This window comes from Salmo salar, chromosome 07 (genome assembly GCF_965601325.2).
Source record: "Salmo salar chromosome 07, fSalSal1, whole genome shotgun sequence".
Lineage (NCBI taxonomy): Eukaryota > Metazoa > Chordata > Actinopteri > Salmoniformes > Salmonidae > Salmo > Salmo salar.
This window is the reverse complement of record NC_138297.1, coordinates 8,090,945-8,112,698: the sequence shown is the minus strand read 5'-3', so window position 1 is coordinate 8,112,698 and position 21,754 is coordinate 8,090,945. Positions and strand designations below refer to the sequence as shown.

At 42.9% G+C, this 21,754-nt stretch overlaps 1 protein-coding gene across 1 annotated transcript in view; it reads left to right on the top strand.

Annotated features, from left to right (window-relative positions):
* Window positions 1-2,114: 2,114 nt before the first annotated feature.
* Window positions 2,115-21,754, top strand: part of LOC106608502 (zeta-sarcoglycan) — a 42,930-nt gene continuing 23,290 nt past the window's right edge. The window contains exons 1-5 of the mRNA XM_045721464.2: window positions 2,115-2,309; window positions 8,313-8,414; window positions 11,959-12,046; window positions 15,957-16,079; window positions 16,281-16,353. Coding sequence (XP_045577420.2) covers window positions 2,115-2,309; window positions 8,313-8,414; window positions 11,959-12,046; window positions 15,957-16,079; window positions 16,281-16,353 — 581 coding nt within the window. The remainder of the gene's footprint in view (window positions 2,310-8,312; window positions 8,415-11,958; window positions 12,047-15,956; window positions 16,080-16,280; window positions 16,354-21,754) is intronic.

Genomic DNA, 21,754 nt, shown 5'->3' with positions numbered 1-21,754 from the left:
CACATCAATTACACTATACATATCTATGTACACATCAATTACACTATAAATATCTATACTACCGTTCAAAAGTTTGGGGTCACTTAGAAATGTCCTTGTTTCTGAAAGAAAAGCACATTTTTTTTGTCCTTTAAAATAACATCAAATTGATCAGAAATACAGTGTAGATATAGTTCATGTAGTAAATGACTATCGTAGCTGGAAACAGCTGATTTTTTTATGGAATATCTACATAGCCGTACAGAGGCCCATTATCAGCAACCATCACTCCTGTGTTCCAGTGGCACATTGTGTTAGCTAATCCAAGTTTATCATTTTAAAAGACTAATTGATCATTAGAAAACCCTTTTGCAATTATGTTAGCACAGCTGAAAACTGTTGTTCCCTATTAAAGAAGCAATAACACTGGTCTTCTTTAGACTAGTTCAATATCTGGAGTATCAGCATTTGTGGGTTTGATTTCAGGCTCAAAATGGCCAGAAACAAAGTCCTTTCTTCTGAAACTCATCAGTCTATTCTTGTTCTGAGAAATGAAGGCTATTTCATGCAAGAACTTTTCAAGAAACTGAATAACTCGTACAACGCTGTGTACTACTCACTTCATAGAACAGTGCAAACTGCCTCTAACCAGAATAGAAAGAGGAGTGGGAGGCCCTGGTGCACAACTGAGCAAGAGGACAAGTACATTAGAATGTCTAGTTTGAGAAACAGACGCCTCACAAGTCCTCAACTGGCAGCTTCATTAAATAGTACACGCAAAACACCAGTCTCAACGTCAACGGTGAAGAGCCGACTCCGGGATGCTGGCCTTCTAGGCAGAGTTGCAAAGAAAAAGCCATATCTCAGACTGGCAAATAAAAAGAAAAGATTAAGATGGGCAAAAGAGCACAGACATTAGACAGAGGAAGATTGGAAAAAAGTGTTATAGACAGACTAATCTAATTTTGTGGTGTTCGGATCACAAAGAAGAACATTCGTGAGACGCAGAAAAAAATGAAAACATGCTGGCTTTGGTGGTGGTAAAGTGGGATATTTGTACAGGGTAAAAGGGATCTTGACGAAGGAAGGCGTCACATTGGTATGAATGATTCGAGAGACAGGCGCAGGAATGCGTAATACAGTTTTTTATTACACCCAAATTACGGCGTGCTGTGTAAAGGCACGGGGACGAAGACCAAACAAACACTATACAAAACACAGGGTAGAAACCCAGACAAAAGAGCGAGGAGTACCTCGACTAAATAACGCAAGCGCACAATGATTAACACATGGGACGAGATCCGTAATCATCTGTGTAATCCACAATGGCACTAAAGCCAAAACACACAGCACAGGTATTCACACGCACCAACGGACATTGTAACAATAATCGACAGCCCAATGGTGAAACAAAGGGCACATTTATACAAATACAATCAGTGGGAATGGGGACCAGGTGTGCGGAGGGATCCGTGACAGAAGGCTATCACTCCATTTTGCAACGCCATGCCATACCCTGTGGACGGCACTTAATTAAGGCAATTTCCTCCTACAACAGGACAATGACCCAAAGCACAGCTCCAAACTATGTAATGACTATTTAGGGAAGAAGCAGTCAACTGGTATTCTGTCTATAATGGAGTGGCCAGCACAGTCACCGGATCTCAACCCTATTGAGCTGTTGTGGGAGCAGCTTGACCGTATGGTACGAAAGAAGTGCCCATCAAGCCAATCCAATTTGTGGTAGGTGCTTCAGGAAGCGTGGGGTGATATCTCTTCAGGTTACCTCAACAAATTGACAACTAGAATGCCAAAGGTCTGCAAGGCTGTAATTGCTGCAAATGAAGGGTTCTTTGACGAAAGCAAAGTTTGAAGGACACAATTATTATTTAAATTAAAAATCATTATTTATAACCTTGTCAACATCTTGACTATATTTCCGATTCATTTTGCAACTCATTTCATGTATGTTTTCATAGAAAACAAGGACATTTCTAAGTGACCCCCAAACTTTTGAACGGTAGTGTATGTAGTAATATAAATGTATTAAAAACCCTGCAATCCACATTCAAAAATAAAACGTTTAGCATGGGATCTAATACTCAGATGCCCCTCTCTCTCTGGTTGTGTTCCAGATGAATGAGGAACAGTACGTACTGGAGGCCCAGTCGGGCCATCTTCAGCAGCCCAGGTGCGACGCCGTCTACCCCGTGGGACTCTATGGGTGGAGGAAGAGATTCCTCTACTATTTCCTCTCGCTGTTGCTGGTCATAATGATAGTCAACCTGGCCTTAACTGTGTGGATAGTAAAGGTCATGAATTTCACTGTGGTGGGTAGCCTACCGTATAATGTTTTACAGTAGCCTACTGTATAATGTTTTACAATGACTATTGTATTTTGTTTTATAGTAGGCTACTGTATATTGTTTTACAGTAACCTACTGTATATTGTTTTACAGTAGCCTATTATATAATGTTTTACAGTAGCCTATTATATAATATTTTACAGTAGCCTATTGTATAATGTTTTACAGTAGCCTATTGTATAATGCTTTAGAGTAGCCTACTGTATATTGTGAACCAGTTTGCACAGGCCTGCTCATACTCTAATATACTAATGGGGGATTTGTCCACTGAAATACATTTGGATGGTGCTACATGGATGAGGTGAATGAATGTAAATTAAAGAGACAGATGGATAGATTTGATTGAATTATTGATTTAACATTACACTTGACATAGCAAGTGTATGTTCTGTGTTAAGATATACTTGATTCATAAGTACATTAGAAGTTTTGCATGATTACACACATACGTATATAATTGAGATTAAAACAATGGCTGAATTGGCTCAGGTGAAAATAATATCGCTGCAAAGAATATCGCTGCAAAGCCACAAAACGGAAAAAAGTTCCTAATCACCTTCAGGTATAGCTGTATAGTGCAGAATTTTGAAAGCGATTCAGGGCTAATGTATGCAATCCACCATTTTGTCAACAAACCCCTGAAGACAGAATCGTACTGTGACGGATTAGTCACCCGGGACCGTCTTTATCACTTCTTCACTCCTTGGCAATTTATGTCATTTACTCAAGTGTTTCCTTTATTTCGGCAGTTACCTACAGTGCCCCTTGACTTTTTCCACATTTTGTTAAGTTACAGCCTTATTCTAAAATTGATTGAATTATTTTGTCCCTCACATCTACACACAATACCCCATAATGACATAGCAAAAACGGGTTTTTAGAAATTGTTGATAATTTATTTTAAAAAAATAATTAAAAAAGAAATATCACATTTGCATTAATATTTAGACCCTTTACTCAGTACTTTGTTGAAGCACCTTTGGCAGCGATTACAGCCTCGAGTCTTCTTGGGTATGACGCTACAAGCTTGACACACCTGTATATGGGGAGTTTCTCCCATTCTTCTCTGTAGATCCTCTCAATCTCTGTCAGGTTGGATGGGGAGCGTTGCTGCACAGCTATTTTCAGGTCTCTCCAGAGTTGTTAGATCGGGTTCAAGTCCAGGATTTGGCTGGGCCACTCAAGGATATTCAGAGACTTGTCCCGAAGCCACTCCTGTGTTGTCTTGGCTGTGTGGTTAGGGTCGTTGTCCTGTTGTAAGGTGAACCTTCGCCCAAGTCTGAGGTCCTGATCGCTCTGGAGTAGGTTTTCATCAAGGATCTCTCTGTACTTTGCTCCGTTCATCATTCCCTCAGTCCTGACTAGTCTCCCAGTCCCTGCCGCTGAAAAACATCCCCACAGCATGATGCTGCCACCACTACGCTTCCCCGTAGGGATGGTGCCAGGTTTCCTCCAAACGTGACGCATTGCATTCAGGCCTAAGAGTTCAATCTGGGTTTCATCAGACCAGAGAATCTTGTTTCTCATGGTCTGACAGTCTTTAGGGGCCATTTGGCCATTTGGCAAACTCCAAGCGTGCTGTCATGTGCCTTTTACTGAGTAGTGGCTTCCGTCTGGCCACTCTGCCATAATTGGTGGATTGTTGCAGAGATAGTTGTCCTTCTGGAAGGTTTTCCCATCTCCACAGAGGAACTCCAGAGCTCTGTCAGAGTGACCCTCCGGTGTTTGGTCACCTCCCTGACCAAGGCCCTTCTCCCCCTGATTGCTCAGTTTGGCCGGGCGGCCATCTCTAGGAAGAGTCTTGGTGGTTCCAAACTTCTTCCATTTAAGAATGATGGAGGCCACTGTGTTCTTGGGGACCTTCAATCCTGCAGACATTTTTTGTACCCTTCCCCAGATCTGTGCCTTGACACAATCCTGTCTCGGAGCTCTACGAACAATTCCTTTGACCTCATGGCTTGGTTTTTGCTCTAACATGCACTGTCAGCTGTGAGACCGTATATAGACTGGTGTGTGCCTTTCCAAATCATGTCCAGTCAATTTAGTTGTCGAAACATCTCAAGGATGATCAATGGAAACAGGATGCACTTGAGCTCAATTGCGAGTCTCATAGCAAAGTGTCTGAATACTTATGTAAATAAAGTATTTCTGTTTTTTTGTTTTAAAACATTTGCCCAAAATTCTAAAAAAATATTTTCGCTTTGTCATTATTGGGTATTGTGTGTAGATTGATGAAGGGAAAACATTTATTTAATCAATTTTAGAATAAGGCTGTAAAGTAACAAATTGTGTAAAAAGTCAAGGGGTTTGAATACTTGCCGAAAGCACTGTCTGTAGATGTTAGATGTTACCTGTAGATGTTATCTGTGCTGTGGTTGTCTTGACTACTCTCTGTCTCAAGACTTCACCAGCTCCATTGAAAGCTCTGCCAACGTAGAACCCCATAAGCTGTATGAGAGATGTAATGCTGTGTAGATTCATACATATATGATACAAAAGGAGAGGTGTGGTATCCTGGCAAGCCTTCTGGTGATGCTGATTTTGAATGACAAGTCCATCCTCCATAGCTGTCTGTGTACATGATTCATTGGTCTGGACATTACGGGGCATCAGTGCATGACTTAGTGAAAATGAGACTTGTGGAAGTTAGGATTCTCCCCTTAGACATAAAGATATGTAATCTTAATATCCACACAAAATGCCACATTCATAAACGAACCATAAACTACTTAATGAGCATTATTAACATTAAATCAACAGTGACACCATTTAATCAACATTATAATACAAACTTGTCCATAAACATATCAGCGGGAACACAGAGAATGTTTATTTTTCAATGACTCAGTTTAGTGCGTTGCCAACACAACTTCCTTATTGGTTAACAAGCTCTTAGGCTGTTGTTCATAACCAAGGCATAATGCTCAACTGTCTATAGCTGATCTTACAGTATAACGCATCATGTAGTCTAAACTAATGTATTCTTAAGGACACCTACAGTTACACGTTACCGTTCAATCTACGCAGGCTTGTCTACATCTACCCATTCTACCCATTCACCCTGTATGCTGTTGTCACCTCAGTGTGATACCCTACCTCTACCCTGTCACCTCAGTGTGATCCCCTACCTCTACCCTGTCACTCAGTGTGATCCCCTACCTCTATCCTGTCACTCAGTGTGATCCCCTACCCTGTCACTCAGTGTGATCCGCCTACCTCTATCCTGTCACTCAGTGTGACCCCCTACCCTGTCACCTCAGCATGATCCCCTACCTCTACCCTGTCACTCAGTGTGATCCCCTACCTCTATCCTGTCACTCAGTGTGATCCCCTACCTCTATCCTGTCACTCAGTGTGATCCCCTACCCTGTCACCTCAGTGTGATCCCCCCTCACCTGCCTCAGGGGCCCTCCCGTCACCTCAGCCTGATCCCCTACCTCTATCTTGTCACTCAGTGTGAGCCTCTACCTCTACCCTGTCACCTCAGCCTGATCCCCTACCTCTACCCTGTCACCTCAGTGTGATCCCCTACCTCTACCCTGTCACTCAGCCTGATCCCCTACCTCTACCCTGTCACTCAGTGTGATCCCCTACCTCTACCCTGTCACCTCAGCATGAACCCCTACCTCTACCCTGTCACTCAGTGTGATCCCCTACCTCTACCCTGTCACCTCAGTGTGATCCCCTACCTCTACCCTGTCACCTCAGTGTGATCCCCTACCTCTACCCTGTCACTCAGCGTGATCCCCTACCTCTACCCTGTCACTCAGCCTGATCCCCTACCTCTACCCTGTCACTCAGTGTGATCCCCTACCTCTACCCTGTCACCTCAGTGTGATCCCCTACCTCTACCTAGTCACCTCAGCATGAACCCCTACCTCTACCCTGTCACTCAGTGTGATCCCCTACCCTGTCACCTCAGTGTGATCCCCTACCTCTACCCTGTCACTCAGTGTGATCCCCTACGTCTACCCTGTCACTCAGTGTGATCCCCTACCTCTATCCTGTCACTCAGTGTGATCCCCTACCTCTATCCTGTCACTCAGTGTGACCCCCTACCCTGTCACCTCAGCATGATCCCCTACCTCTACCCTGTCACTCAGTGTGATCCCCTACCTCTATCCTGTCACTCAGTGTGATCCCCTACCTCTATCCTGTCACTCAGTGTGATCCCTACCCTGTCAACTCAGTGTGATCCCCTACCTCTACCCTGTCACTCAGCCTGATCCCCTACTTCTACCCTGTCACTCAGTGTGATCCCCTACCTCTACCCTGTCACTCAGCGTGATCCCCTACCTCTACCCTGTCACTCAGCCTGATCCCCTACCTCTACCCTGTCACTCAGTGTGATCCCCTACCTCTACCCTGTCACCTCAGTGTGATCCCCTACCTCTACCCTGTCACCTCAGCATGAACCCCTACCTCTACCCTGTCACTCAGTGTGATCCCCTACCTCTATCCTGTCATTCAGTATGATCCCCTACCTCTATCCTGTCACTCAGTGTGAACCCCTACCCTGTCACCTCAGCATGATCCCCTACCTCTACCCTGTCACTCAGTGTGATCCCCTACCTCTATCCTGTCACTCAGTGTGCTCCCCTACCTCTATCCTGTCACTCAGTGTGATCCCCTACCCTGTCACCTCAGTGTGATCCCCTACCTCTACCCTGTCACTCAGCCTGATCCCCTACCTCTATCTTGTCACTCAGTGTGAGCCTCTACCTCTACCCTGTCACCTCAGCCTGATCCCCTACCTCTACCCTGTCACTCAGTGTGATCCCCTACCTCTACCCTGTCACCTCAGTGTGATCCCCTACCTCTACCCTGTCACTCAGCGTGATCCCCTACCTCTACCCTGTCACTCAGCCTGATCCCCTACCTCTACCCTGTCACTCAGTGTGATCCCCTACCTCTACCCTGTCACCTCAGTGTGATCCCCTACCTCTACCCTGTCACCTCAGCATGAACCCCTACCTATACCCTGTCACCTCAGTGTGATCCCCTACCTCTACCCTGTCACCTCAGTGTGATCCCCTACCTCTACCCTGTCACCTCAGTGTGATCCCCTACCTCTACCCTGTCACTCAGTGTGATCCCCTACCTCTACCCTGTCACTCAGTGTGATCCCCTACCTCTACCCTGTCACTCAGTGTGATCCCCTACCTCTACCCTGTCACTCAGTGTGATCCCCTACCTATACCCTGTCACCTCAGCATGATCCCCTACCTCTACCCTGTCACCTCAGTGTGATCCCCTACCTCTACCCTGTCACCTCAGTGTGATCCCCTACCTATACCCTGTCTCCTCAGTGTGATTCCCTACCTATACCCTGTCACTCAGTGTGGCCTGTAATAGGCATACACAACATCCATCAGCTCAGCCTGGTGTTTTACTGTGTCCAGGTCAGGCTATGTCATTGACATACATCCAGCAGCTCAGCCTGGTGTTTTACTGTGTCCAGGTCAGGCTATGTCATTGACATACATCCAGCAGCTCAGCCTGGTGTTTTACTGTGTCCAGGTCAGGCTATGTCCATTGACATACAGCCAGCAGCTCAGCCTGGTGTTTTACTGTGTCCAGGTCAGGCTATGTCATCCAGCAGCTTGACTCTTGCGGAAGACACATTTCAGTTGAATGCATTCAGTTGTACAATCGACTAGGTATCCCCCTTTCCCTTTCTATATACACAGGGGAGTCAAAAATAGGAAACTACACATCTTTCACGACTTCTGGGGTACAGCACTTGATTTAAACGAACACAATGCCAGTAAAGTCATGATTGTTGGAAAACAGGGTCGTCGGTAATGTGTTAAGGCTTGTGTGTGAAATCTGGTTTGACATGACATTGTTACGAATGTTAATGTCATTATAGAAGTAAAAAAAATAAAGAGTGACAACTGTTTAAAGGGCATTCCTCTCCTTTAGGCTGCTTATTTGTTCTGTACTTTTGTTGTACATTTTTTGCAGGACGGAATGGGAAACCTTCAGGTGAACGGGGAAGGGATACGACTGGAGGGAATATCGGAATTTCTTCTTCCCCTTTACGTGAAGGAGATCCAGTCAAGAAGGGTAAGCTACCCTGTTTACTAACCCACCATTGTTCTCAGTGTAACGGAGTTAAGAACGTACGGTAAACTCACTCCACTCCTTAGATATTTTCCGATAACTCAAACTGTTGGCACGTTGTCAAGGATGGGGCATGTGTGCTAGCAAGGCAGAGGTCCTGGATTCGAGCGTCGGTGTGAGCTGAATCAGAAGGAAACGATACTCACTAAGCAAGCAGCAGTCACATCCATAACATCAGCACTAGGGTTAATGCTGATGCTGGAATAAACCCTATGGAATTTCATATTAGACTGCTGAATGATCATATGATGATACCAGATTCTCCCTATTAATGTAAATGACACTTCTCATCTTAGAGATCTTCAAAAACCGTTGCTAGGCTCTGATGGATCATGCTTGATGTTGATTTATTTATTAACTACAGAAGAATACAGAACTAGGCCATAGAGAACTTTCTATATATGGAGTTTATAACATTTCTGTGTTGCCCCTGAGGGATATTGCACGTTTTTTCTCCAGCCAATACTCTCTTCCCTCTCCTCCCCAATTTCCTGCCCTCCATCAGAACTGTATCAGGTTCCCCCCATCAAAAAGAAGATGGATAACGGGGGACTCTTCGTTTCCCACAAGTCACATACAACCTAGTGTAAATGACAGACAATTACAGGGGGACCACAGTCCCAGTTGAATTTTCAATCAAGCCGGTACAATAAATCCCCCTGACCTCCCACTACCCTTTGATGTCAGTAGGATAACTGAACTCCGGCACAAACTCTCCAGTTTTTCTTAGACACCCAGTCCATCCGAGCTCTTCAATGTTTCAATATGAAATGGAAAGCAATCTCAGGCCTTGAAGCCTTAGTTGGAAGTAGATTTTCTTTGGATGATTGTTTACTGTACATGGACAACGACTGGATGGTGGGCTTAATTTGATACTCTTGATTAGTTTGAAAGTTAATTCAGTTGAAATTTGGTAGTATAATTTCTCTTTAATTTTATTTCCTCAGATGTAGTCAGATATTTTCTTAAAAATGTCAGTATATTGAGCAGTCCATTGCAATAAAACTGGCAAAACCTTAGTTGGACATTAAAATGACATCTATCACTATTCGCTTTATTACGTACATTGTTTTGGTCCAAACACTGAAAATATATTAGGGTTTAATTTTTTCCCAAAAATCTACACATTTTCATTCCCAAAATTGCAACCATACCGGTAATATCTCGGTATTCCTGTTCACGTTTAAAAGCATATAATAACAGCGAAAATGACATGATTATACCACTGTCAATGGAGAAATATGGACAGGAATCTAATGGTTTCTTGTTCCATTTGTCACAATTGAATCAAGTCAAAGTTAAGTCACCACACTATTTCATTGATGTGGCCTAGTTTAAATGTAGGCCTGAAATATGAGTTTATTGACCTACAACCTATAATTACATTCGTTTTAGCTGAAAGATTTGACTGAAAGATGTCAGCCATCTTGTTGGCCTTTTTTTCTCCGGCTATCAGGGGAATGAGGGAAGATTGTGGCGTTTTTTTTCTTCATGATAACCCACTTATTGTGGTGACTGTGTCACAGGGAACATATCCGATTCTCCGCTAATCAAACAGACAAGCAAATAGGACTAGTATTGGAGATTCAGCGCCATGGGTAGCACCGAGGTTGATCAAATCCCCCCCGAATCTGACTAGTCAAACCTGTGCACTCGCTTTTTGTTAATGTAGCAATTATGAAACAAATGTTGTACATGTCTATTTCTTTCAGCGTGTTTCTGGACACAGTTGTACCGTACATTTTGTTAACAGTGAGCAGCTGCAGTTTATATGTTGAGCCTCTGGCATTGCCACAAAGCTAGTTTTGGAGATTTGTGAATGTGAGATGGAGATTGCATTCAGTAACTCCATCAAGAGGTCGCTTGTAGCCTAAACATTATAGTCAGCGATGCAATATATTTTATTTTTGCTTTAGGGTGGCATAAAAAGAGTATATTATTGGTCCATGGCACCCGTCATTATGTTTCTCGGGAAATGAGAAGGAGCTTGGTCGGGAAGTCCCGGGAAGTCCCGGTCACCAGTATTAAACTGATGTTTTTATAGTCTGCTAGAAGGCTATATGTCAGGCACTGAGAGGATTGTGTTTATCCACTGAGTTGAAGAGATACTGGAAGTTGCATGTTGAGTTTAGTCCGACATGTACTTCTAATCAATAAGCCATTACTGCAGAAATAATTATGGTGGACCAGCCTTTGCATTGTACGATGTGGGGAAGTCTTGTTTAACATGCCTTTTATACAATATCTTGGCCTTCTATATAATACTTTGGCATGTACCAGCAGTTTAATTTAATTGTGAATATATCCATTATGTGTTACAATGCAAATACAGGGAGGGGACTGTGTGCAATTCAGTTAAATGTTGACAAGACCTCATTTGTAATTTGTACGATCTTAGACAGTATACTGTAGCTCACAATAGTATTTAAAGTGAATCAAATAATCAAATCTATGTCATTCATAACTGTGTGCAGTGGCTTTTTCTCTTGAGATGTCAGCTGGTTAAAAAAAATAGGTTCGAGCATGTATAATTAATTGGTCTGAAACTACTTCCTTGTGGAGTCTTTAGAGCTGTGTAATATGACTTAATTCTCTCTTCACTTAATCATAATGGACAATGATTTTATAAAACAAGCTAGTTCCAATAGATGGGTTTAGGGAGTTGCTGGTAAAAAATAGATGACAATTATTATATATTTTATTGAAGATTAAATCCGTGATGACCACTGTTGTAGCGGTTGTTGTTTGAAAACAGATTTTTCCTGTTAATGGTAAAGTGTAGGAGTAATATAACTTTTTTTTTAAATTGTATAACTTACAGTGAGATCTTGATATCGTTCCACTAGCCTTGCCTCCACTTAAGCCTCCACTTATCCTGCTGCCTTTGGCTATGAAGTGTCCTTGTATGCAGGGCAGCACCCTTGGCATTACTTCAGCCATTAGTAGGTTTTTCAGTGTTCAGTTTTTCTCAACATGCTCCATGAATGTGTATTAACTCCATGAAGCTCACATGACCTTCTGACCTTTCTGTACGAGCCACAATGACTAGACTCTTTCATCAGTTCACAGAGTATCATTCAGGAGTGCTAATGTTCGACCCTCAGCTCAGATACCATTTATTAAGACCAAAAAAAGACATAATGGCACACAAGATTTAATTCCCCACTCACTTGGTCTGTTGGTTCATGAGCTTGTGTCAGAACAGGCAATGAATGAAAACTAGATTCAAGAAAATCAACTCGGGTCTAATAATATTTTGTGCTCAACATTTAGATTTTCTCACAGAAATTGCTGGATCAAATTGTTAGAAGCAACATATGTACATGTATCTACCAGGGGGTTTATAATGTATGAATGAAAGTGAATCCTCTTATTGCAGATCACTTGTATTTTCATGTTTTGCACTCTTTTTACATTCCCACTTTCTCTCCTCCTTTCTGCTCCTCTTTTCCCGCCCCCTCCCTCTCTCCTCTCACACTTCCTCTAGGCCAGCCCATTGGTCGTGCGGTCGGACAGAAACGTGACCGTAAACGCTCGAAACGACCAAGGTCAACTCACTGGACAGCTGACAGTGGGTTAGATAAGTTCAGAACCGTTTCCCTGAACACTTAAAACAGATGACTAACCATTTTGATACAATATTGATACATGCACTGGTGTTTTTCAGCAGCACAATTTAGCAAAGACTCAGTTCAGACTATGGCTTCTACTGTAAATTCCAGAATAGATCTCATTTTAATTACTTTAATCAAGTTGATCTTTCACTCATTATGAATCTGCTTTCTTCGCCCGAGGAGTCACAGCAAAGTGTTCGAGACATTAACCTTTGAAGCACTTATGAAAAGTGAAATAGGTTCTTCTCATTATCATCAAGTTTAATCATCAGTCAGGCCTAATTACCAAAGTAATTTACATGATTAATGGCTATTTGAAAGCAAATGACCTGCTTATTAACACTAATAGCTATTGATTTTCACCAGCATAAGTTTGGGATTGATGATGATTCATCAAGGCTAGTGATGTGACACTTTTGGTCAAATCAAATCATATTTGTCACATGCGCCGAATACAACAAGTGTAGACCTTACTTACAAGCCCGTAACCAACACTGCAGTTCAAGAAAGAGTTTATTTAGTAAATATTTTCTTAAGTAAAAAAATAAAATGAAAAGTAACAATAAAATAACAATAATGAGGCTATATACACAAGGAGTACCAGTACCGAGTCAACGTGCAGTGGTACAGGTTAGTTGAGGTAATATGTACATGTAGTTAGGGGTAAAGTGACTATGCATAGATAATAAGCAGCAAGTAGAACAAATGGGGGGGTGTCAATGTAAATAGTCCGGGTGGCCATTTGATTAATTGTTCAGCAGTCTTATGGCTTGGGGGTAGAAGCTGTTAGGGAGCCTTTTGGACCTAGAAATGGTGCTCCGACACCACTTGCCATTGGGTAGCAGAGAGAACAGTCTATGACTTGGGTAACTGGATTCTTTGACACTTTTTTGTGCCTTCCTCTGACACTGCCTAGTATATAGGTCCTGGATGGCAGGAAGCTTGGCCCCAGTGATATACTGGGCCGTAGGCACTACCCTCTATAGCGCCTTATGGTCGGATGCCGAGCAGTTGAAATACCAGGCGGTGATGCAACCGGTCAGGATGCTCTCGATGGTGCAGCTGTAGAACTATGTGGATCTGGGGAACCATGCCAAATCTTTTCAGTCTCCCGAGGGGGAAAAGGTGTTGTCTTGCCCTCTTCACAACTGTCTTGGTGTGTTTGGACCCTGATAGTTTGTTGGTGATGTGGACAGCAAGGAACTTTAAGCTCTCGACCCGCTCCACTGCAGCCTGTCGATGTGAATGGGGGCATGTTCGGCCCTCCTTTTCCTGTTGTCGGATCAACCCTACCACTGTTGTGTCGTCAGAAAACTTAATGACGGTGTTGGAATCGTGCTTGGCCACGCAGTCGTGGGTGAACAGGGAGTATTATTTCCACCTTTACATTTTAGCAGATGCTCTTATCCAGAGCGACTTACAGTAGTGAATGCATACATTTCATTCATTTTTTTTTGTACTGGCCCCCCGTGGGAATCGATCCCACAACCCTGGCGATGCACACACCATGCTGGCGTTGCAAACACCATGCTCTACCAACTGAGCCACAGGGAAGACGTACAGGAGAGGACTAAGCACGCACCCCTGAGGGGCCCTGTGTTGAGGATCAGCTTGGCAGATGTGTTGTTGCCTACCCTTATCACCTGGGAGCAGCACATCAGGAAGTCCTGATGTGAGGATCCTTCTGGCCCGTGGCCTTGTGAATGTTGACCTGTTTTAAGGTCTTGCTCACATCGGCTACAGAGAGTGTGATCACAGTGATCACACAGTCATCCGGAACAGCTGGTGCTCTCGTGCAGGCTTCTGTACTGCTTGCCTCGAAGCGTTCATAAAAGGCATTTAGCGTGTCTGTTAGGCTCGTGTCACTGGGCATCACACGGCTGGGTTTCCCTTTGTTGTCCATAATAGTTTGCAAGCCCTGCCACAGCCGACGAGCGTCAGAGCCGGTGTAGTAGGATTCAATCTTAGTCCTATATTGACCCTTTGCCTGTTTGATGGTTCGTCTGAGGGCATAGTGGGATTTCTTATAAGTGTCCGGTTCCTTGATAGCGGCAGCTCTAGCCTTTATCTCTGTGCGGATGCTGCCTGTAATCCATGGCTTCTGGTTGGGATATGTACGTACGGCCACTGTGAGAACGACGTTGTCGATACACTTATTGATGAAGCCGGTGACTGAGGTGGTATACTCCTCAATGCCATTGGATGAATCCCAGAACATATTCCAGTCTGTGCTAGCAAAACAGTCCTGTAGCGTAGCATCCGCGTCATCTGACCACTTCCGTATTGAGCGAGTCACTAGTACTCCCTGCTTTAGTTTTTGCTTGTAAGCAGGAGGATAGAATTATGGTCAGATTTGCCAAATGGAGGGCGAGGGAGAGCTTTGTATGCGTCTCTGTGTGTGGAGTAAAGGTGGTCTAGAGTTTTTTCCCTCTGTTTGCACGTGACATTGAACGGATTTAAGTTTGCTTGCATTAAAGTCCCCGGCCACTAGGAGCACCGCTTCTGGATGAGCATTGTTTTGTTTGCTTATGGTCTTATACAGCTCGTTGAGTGCAGTCTTAGTAACAGCATCGGTTTGTGGTGGTACATAGACGGCTATGAAAAATATAGATAAACTCTCTTGGTAGATAGTGTGGTCTACAGCTTATCATGAGGTACTCTACCTCAGGCAAGCAATACCCAGAGACTTCCTTAATATTAGACATCGCGCACCAGCTGTTGTTTACAAATAGACACCCCCCCCCCCCACCAGACGTAGCTGTTCTGTCCTGCCGATGCACGGAAAACCCAGCCAACTGTATATTATCCATATCGTCGTACAGCCACGACTCGGTGAAACATAAGATATTACAGTTTTTAATGCCCGTTGGAAGGAAATTCTCGAATGGAGATCATCCAGTTTATTCTCCAGTGATTGCACATTGGCCAATAGAACGGATGGTTGAGGTGGGTTACCCACTCCCCAACAAATTCTCACAAAGCACCCCGATCTCAGCCCCCTGTATTTCCTTCATGCGAATGACGGTGATTTGGGCCTGGTCTCGGAGAAGTAGTATTTCCTTCTCGTCTGACTCATTAAAGCAAAAATATTTGTCCAGTTCGAGGTGAGTAATCGCTGTTCTGATATCCAAAAGCTATTTTCGGTCTTAAGAGACGGTAGCAGCAACATTATGTACAAAAGAAGTTACAAACAATGCGGAAAAAAAACAAAAATAGCCCAGTTGGTTAGGAGCCCATAAAACGGCAGCCTTCCACTTACGCTTGATCTTCACTTGTAAACTGGTGTCCGATTAGGCAGAAAACACTATTTTGGGAAATGTTTGACAAAATAAAATGGAATTTGGTGAGAATAATTAAAATGCACAATCATTGCACACCATAGTTATTTGGATTAACCATAAAGAGATGTATTGACTACTGGATATCCTATGAGCACCTTCTGAGCAGATGGAACTGATATGACAACAATTATTAGACAGAGTAAAGTGAAAATAATGATATTTTGACTGACATTAATTCTGGAACAGGATCATTCCAACATTGATCCAGCCCTACCTTAGCCTGGATTCCAGCCCTACCTTAGCCTGGATTCCAGCCCTACCTTAGCCTGGATTCCAGCCCTACCTTAGCCTGGATTCCAGCCCTAACACTATCTGCTGACCCAAAAATGAATGCTTTTGAAATTCCAGATTGCTTTGGTTAGTGACTACAGTCAGTTATAGCGACAACCAAATGGGTACCCAAATGGTACCAGTTCCTTCGCCACTGTTAGAAATGGCACTATTGTGGGTGCCATTGTTAGTTCCACTGTAGAAATGAATATAGAACCCTATAGATACCACACAGCCAACTACTGTTTGTCTTTCCTCAGGTCCAGATTCAGTGGAAGCACAGTGTCAGAGATTTGAGGTGTGGAGCAGGGATGGAGGGAAGGTGCTGTTCTCTGTAGATGAAAAGAAGATCAGCGTAGGAACAGATACAGTCAGAGTAACTGGTAAGAGGCACTGCAGAGCCCAGTCTGTCCAGTTTATACACAGTAATCTAACATCTTGCTTTCACAAGGAATACAGAAAAGCGGTCACTTAGAAACAGTAAAATCTGGCTTTGTGTGACTTACTTCAGTCACCCCTGGCATAGGTCATATCCTGAAAGCACTCCTTCTGTTGATTTCATTTGTGATTTTCTTTGTGGAAAGGCTCAGACGGAGGGGTCTTTGGACACTCTGTGGAAACGCCACACATCCAGGCAGACGCCTCTCAAGATCTGAAGTAAGTTTATGCTCCCATTTAAACTTCTCACATTCAGACTATTTTGTTTAAGCGCTATATCATGGTATATTACATACTGAATTAAGCGTTTGTCTTTCATATACATGTTCAATTAAAATGACTATGCATAATTACTCAATGTTCAATAAGTTATTTTTTAATTTAAATGTTGTGTTGTGCCATTCGTCCCATTTTCTATCACCACCATTAAGCAGCACTGTTGGTAGTTCATGCGTTCCTCATTGTCTCTAAGCTTTTCATTCAAAACCCTGACAAATACAATTTCTCATCAAACATGCACTATAATGAAAATTGCACAACCGTAAACTCATTTATCAGTTGTTCCACTTGGAAATAAGTGCATTACATTTGGCTTTCATGAAAATGAGTGGGATTAAATGCATATCACACTCACAAGGCAGTTCCTTCTCTCGAAATACACTTAGCCTGAGCCAGTGGCCCCCGTAAACCCATTAACAAGCAATAATGAGTATATTTGTAGTCTACCTTCATGGTTCTACATGGAAGATTCAGATTAAAGTTGGCAGAAAAAGTGTTATGGTAGCTAATTCCTCTGTAGTGAGTTGTATATTGATGATGTTTCCCAAAGCTAACACTGTTCAATAGTAATTTAGCAAGAAATTAAGTTAGTGTTGAACAGCTTCCCAAATCCCAGACCGTAGTTTAGAATTAGAATCACACGTAGAAGTGAATCTGAAAAGGAGAATCTGAAAAATATTTAGCGAATTGGGAGAAATATATTGCCTACGTTGTTCATTATGTATTTGAAAATAAACATTTAGTTTAAATCAGACCCATTTAATTCATAATAAAATGCAAGTTCACAACATTTTCTGCCCTATAGTGTAACTTTTATAAACTATCTAAAAATTATATCTTGAGGAAGATCTTTTCTTTTGACATATTGATATTGGCTGTCATGGCCAAGTACACTACGGTCAGTCTGAGCTCATTGGATTTACTGAAGAAAACACATAGGAGCATCATCACTGCAATAAACACCATGTCAGGGGGGTCATGCAAAGTGGAAGATAAATTAGACTATAGCTGTGTTCGAATACCCCATACTAACATACTGTACACTACATACTTAATGAGTATATACTACATACTATTAGTTCATTTTAGTATAGTGTAAACAAACAGTGTGCTTTCAGTTGAGCGTATTAGCTCTTCGCCTGTCTCCCGGAAGTTGATGCTGTTGCTATGCAAACTCTTGCTGGCTTGTTAGCATAACAAATTACTAGCTAGACTTCGTGTGTGTACGTAAATTCAATCTGGAGTGCCAGAGTGCGCTCTGGGTGTTTGTAAATTCAAGGCTTTTCACTCTTGGAGTGTTCATAGCGCACATTGGACGCTCTGGCCGAGGAGTAGGGTTGATCCGAGCATTCTGACTTCACAACAACAGCCAAGCACCCAAGCTAACTGGCTAACTACTTCCAGACACAAATGAGAACACCTCACTGACCATTTTACTCGCCCTATCAGAGCTGGTTATGCAGTGTTCATTTTATCTAGAGCGTTGGTGACTGTGCTGCTGGCAACAATTGAATTATGCTTTTTTGCCAACGTTTACTGACACCAGCCACATTCAACGGGTGTTGCGCGTTCATAAATTCATTAGTTATTCTGCGCTCTGCCTGGCACAGTCAGACGAGAGTGCTCTGAAATCTGAGTAGATAGCCGAGTGAATTTACGAACGCACCCGAATGACTATACCACTTAGCTAAGCTATGAATGACGTGAATAATCAAGTCAATAAATGTTGGATAGTTAGTTCGCATAAAATAAATATACTGACAAGTTCGATGTATTAGTAGCCAACTTACGTTACAGTAGGTAGCTAACATACCTGGTACATAATGCTGTAATGAAATGCTTTGTGATTCGTAAGGATAGCGTAGCTAAGAAATTGTCAGCCAACATAACGTGTAACGTAACTTATTTGAAAAGTCACTACTTTATTACATTGCTCAACATTTTAACATTTGTCATAATTAGTTAATGCAACGAATTTGTATCCGCTCTCGTCGGACTTCGGCTGCATATTTTCCGTTATTTTCTTCAAATCTGAAAACATTGTAAAGCCACAGCCATTTTCTGAAGAATTGCATTATGTGCCCTAAAAGCACGGAAATAGTGTCCATTGCTTGTATACTTCGTATTTTGGTGAATGTAGTACAGCATCCGGGAACTTTTGGCATACTATATCCACACTATGACCAATAAGCATACTACATATTCTATTTACATCTGTTGATGAAAGTTACTTGAGAAGGAGACCAAGTCAAGACGCTGGACCAGGTGGATTCAGTATATAGTAAGGCTGTTTATTATGAGACAAAGATATTTGGCTGAGCGTGCACGGACTCGTTCGTTTAGCTCTTAGGGAACTAGCAGAAGAGAGAGCCCCGAAAACATAGTGTGCGTTTTATTTATACAATGAAATAACAGTGTGTTGACGTAGGTTGAGTCTAGTGGGTCCGCTCTCCTGACTGGTCGATGAGTGGAGGAACGGTCCATTCTCCGGGAGTGTCGACTTCCCATTGGCCCTTGGCAGTGTCCTTTGTCCTCGGAGTCCAACACCCCCAAGTGTGTGTGTGTGTGTTAAGTCGTGTCTGGGTAGTTGCGATAGGTATGGGGTGTTGTTTTTTACACCAGTGGTCAGTTCGTGTGGCTAGGGCGCTTCCTGTTTTGTCATGTTATGTGAGTGCTTAAGTCAGCCAATTGTCTCTGAGTGTGCTCGTGATTGGTATCAGTTGGTTGCCCAATATGTCTCTGGAGCCCTGCTGTGCACCGCTGCAAAGCATGTCGTGCAAATGCCCTCCTTATACATCACTAGGTAAAAAGTTAGATTATCTTTATTACACATCTCAAATAGTACAGTTAGAAAAGTCATACTAACACAGCTAGCTTATGTGCTATTTTGCCACAGTAGTTATGAGGTCTACACTGTAATTGGGACAGTGAATAATTTTTTCTTATTTTGGCTTTATATGCCAAACGTTTGGATTTGAAATCAAACAATGGCTATGAGGTTAAAGTGCAGACTGTCAGCTTTAATTTGAGGATATTTTTTATCCATATAGGATGAACCATTTAGAAATCACAGTACTTTATTTATATATATATAAATATAAATAAATAAAGTAGTGTGATTTCTAAATGGTTCATCCTATATATACACTGCTCAAAAAAATAAAGGGAACACTTAAACAACACATCCTAGATCTGAATGAAAGAAATAATCTTATGAAATACTTTTTTCTTTACATAGTTGAATGTGCTGACAACAAAATCACACAAAAATAATCAATGGAAATCCAATTTATCAACCCATGGAGGTCTGGATTCGGAGTCACACTCAAAATTAAAGTGGAAAACCACACTACAGGCTGATCCAACTTTGATGTAATGTCCTTAAAACAAGTCAAAATGAGGCTCAGTAGTGTGTGTGGCCTCCACGTGCCTGTATGACCTGCCTACAACGCCTGGGCATGCTCCTGATGAGGTGGCGGATGGTCTCCTGAGGGATCTCCTCCCAGACCTGGACTAAAGCATCCGCCAACTCCTGGACAGTCTGTGGTGCAATGTGGCGTTGGTGGATGGAGCGAGACATGATGTCCCAGATGTGCTCAATTGGATTCAGGTCTGGGGAACGGGCGGGCCAGTCCATAGCATCAATGCCTTCCTCTTGCAGGAACTGCTGACACACTCCAGCCACATGAGGTCTAGCATTGTCTTGCATTAGGAGGAACCCAGGGCCAACCGCACCAGCATATGGTCTCACAAGGGGTCTGAGGATCTCATCTCGGTACCTAATGGTAGTCAGGCTACCTCTGGCGAGCACATGGAGGGCTGTGCGGCCCCCCCAAAGAAATGCCACCCCACACCATGACTGACCCACCGCCAAACCGGTCATGCTGGAGGATGTTGCAGGCAGCAGAACGTTCTCCACGGCGTCTCCAGACTCTGTCACGTCTGTCACATGTGCTCAGTGTGAACCTGCTTCATCTGTGAAGAGCACAGGGCGCCAGTGGCGAATTTGCCAATCTTGGTGTTCTCTGGCAAATGCCAAACGTCCTGCACGGTGTTGGGCTGTAAGCACAGCCCCCACCTGTGGACGTCGGGCCCTCATACCACCCTCATGGAGTCTGTTTCTGACCGTTTGAGCAGACACATGCACATTTGTGTTCTGCTGGAGGTAATTTTACAGGGCTCTGGCAGTGCCCCTCCTGCTCCTCCTTGCACAAAGGTGGAGGTAGCAGTCCTGCTGCTGGGTTGTTGCCCTCCTACGGCCTCCTCCACGTCTCCTGATGTACTGGCCTGTCTCCTGGTAGTGCCTCCATGCTCTGGACACTACGCTGACAGACACAGCAAACCTTCTTGCCAAAGCTCGCATTGATATGCCATCCTGGATGAGTTGCACTACCTGAGCCACTTGTGTGGGTTGTAGACTCCGTCTCATTCTACCACTAGAGTGAAAGCACCGCCAGCATTCAAAAGTGACCAAAACATCAGCCAGGAAGCACAAGATCTGAGAAGTGGTCTGTGGTCACCACCTGCCGAACCACTCCTTTATTGGGGGTGTCTTGCTAATTGCCTATAATTTCCACCTGTTGTCTATTCCATTTGCACAACAGCATGTGAAATTTATTGTCAATCGGTGTTGCTTCCTAAGTGGACAGTTTGATTTCACAGAAGTGTGATTGACTTGGAGTTACATTGTGTTGTTTAAGTGTTCCCTTTATTTTTTTGAGCAGTATATATATATATATATATATATAGTCCCCCACTTTAGGGGACCAAAGGTATTCACTTCTTTGTGTATTAAGTAGTAAAAAGTAATGTTTTCAGGCTCATTTTCATAGCACCAAGTGTCTACGTCGAGCTTGTGACTAAAATGTGTTGGATGCATTTGTTTTTCAGATTATTTTGTACCCAATAGAAATGAATGTGGTGTCATTTTGGAGTCACTTTTATTGTAAATAAGAATAGAATATGTTTCTAAACACTTCTACATTAATGTAGAGGCTACCATGATTACAGATAATCCTGAATAAAATGTGAATAATGATAAGTGAGAAAGTTAGACGCACAAAGGTCATAAAGAGTGCATGGCGAACTTCATTGCAGACATATTTCCCAGTAACAGGGTTGATGATTGCATCTTAAAATCAGCCATACACCCCTTATGACAGGGGAATGGAAGGTAGTTTGTGTGCAACAAGGAGGGGAAATCGAATGCAAGATTAACAACAATATTTAAACGTGTTAAAACGTTTCTAGCCTCTGAGAAAACACTATTTATTTGAATGACTGCTATTGGAATTTTAAGCATAGATGTATGTCATCCAATTGTTAAATTGAGTGTTTTATC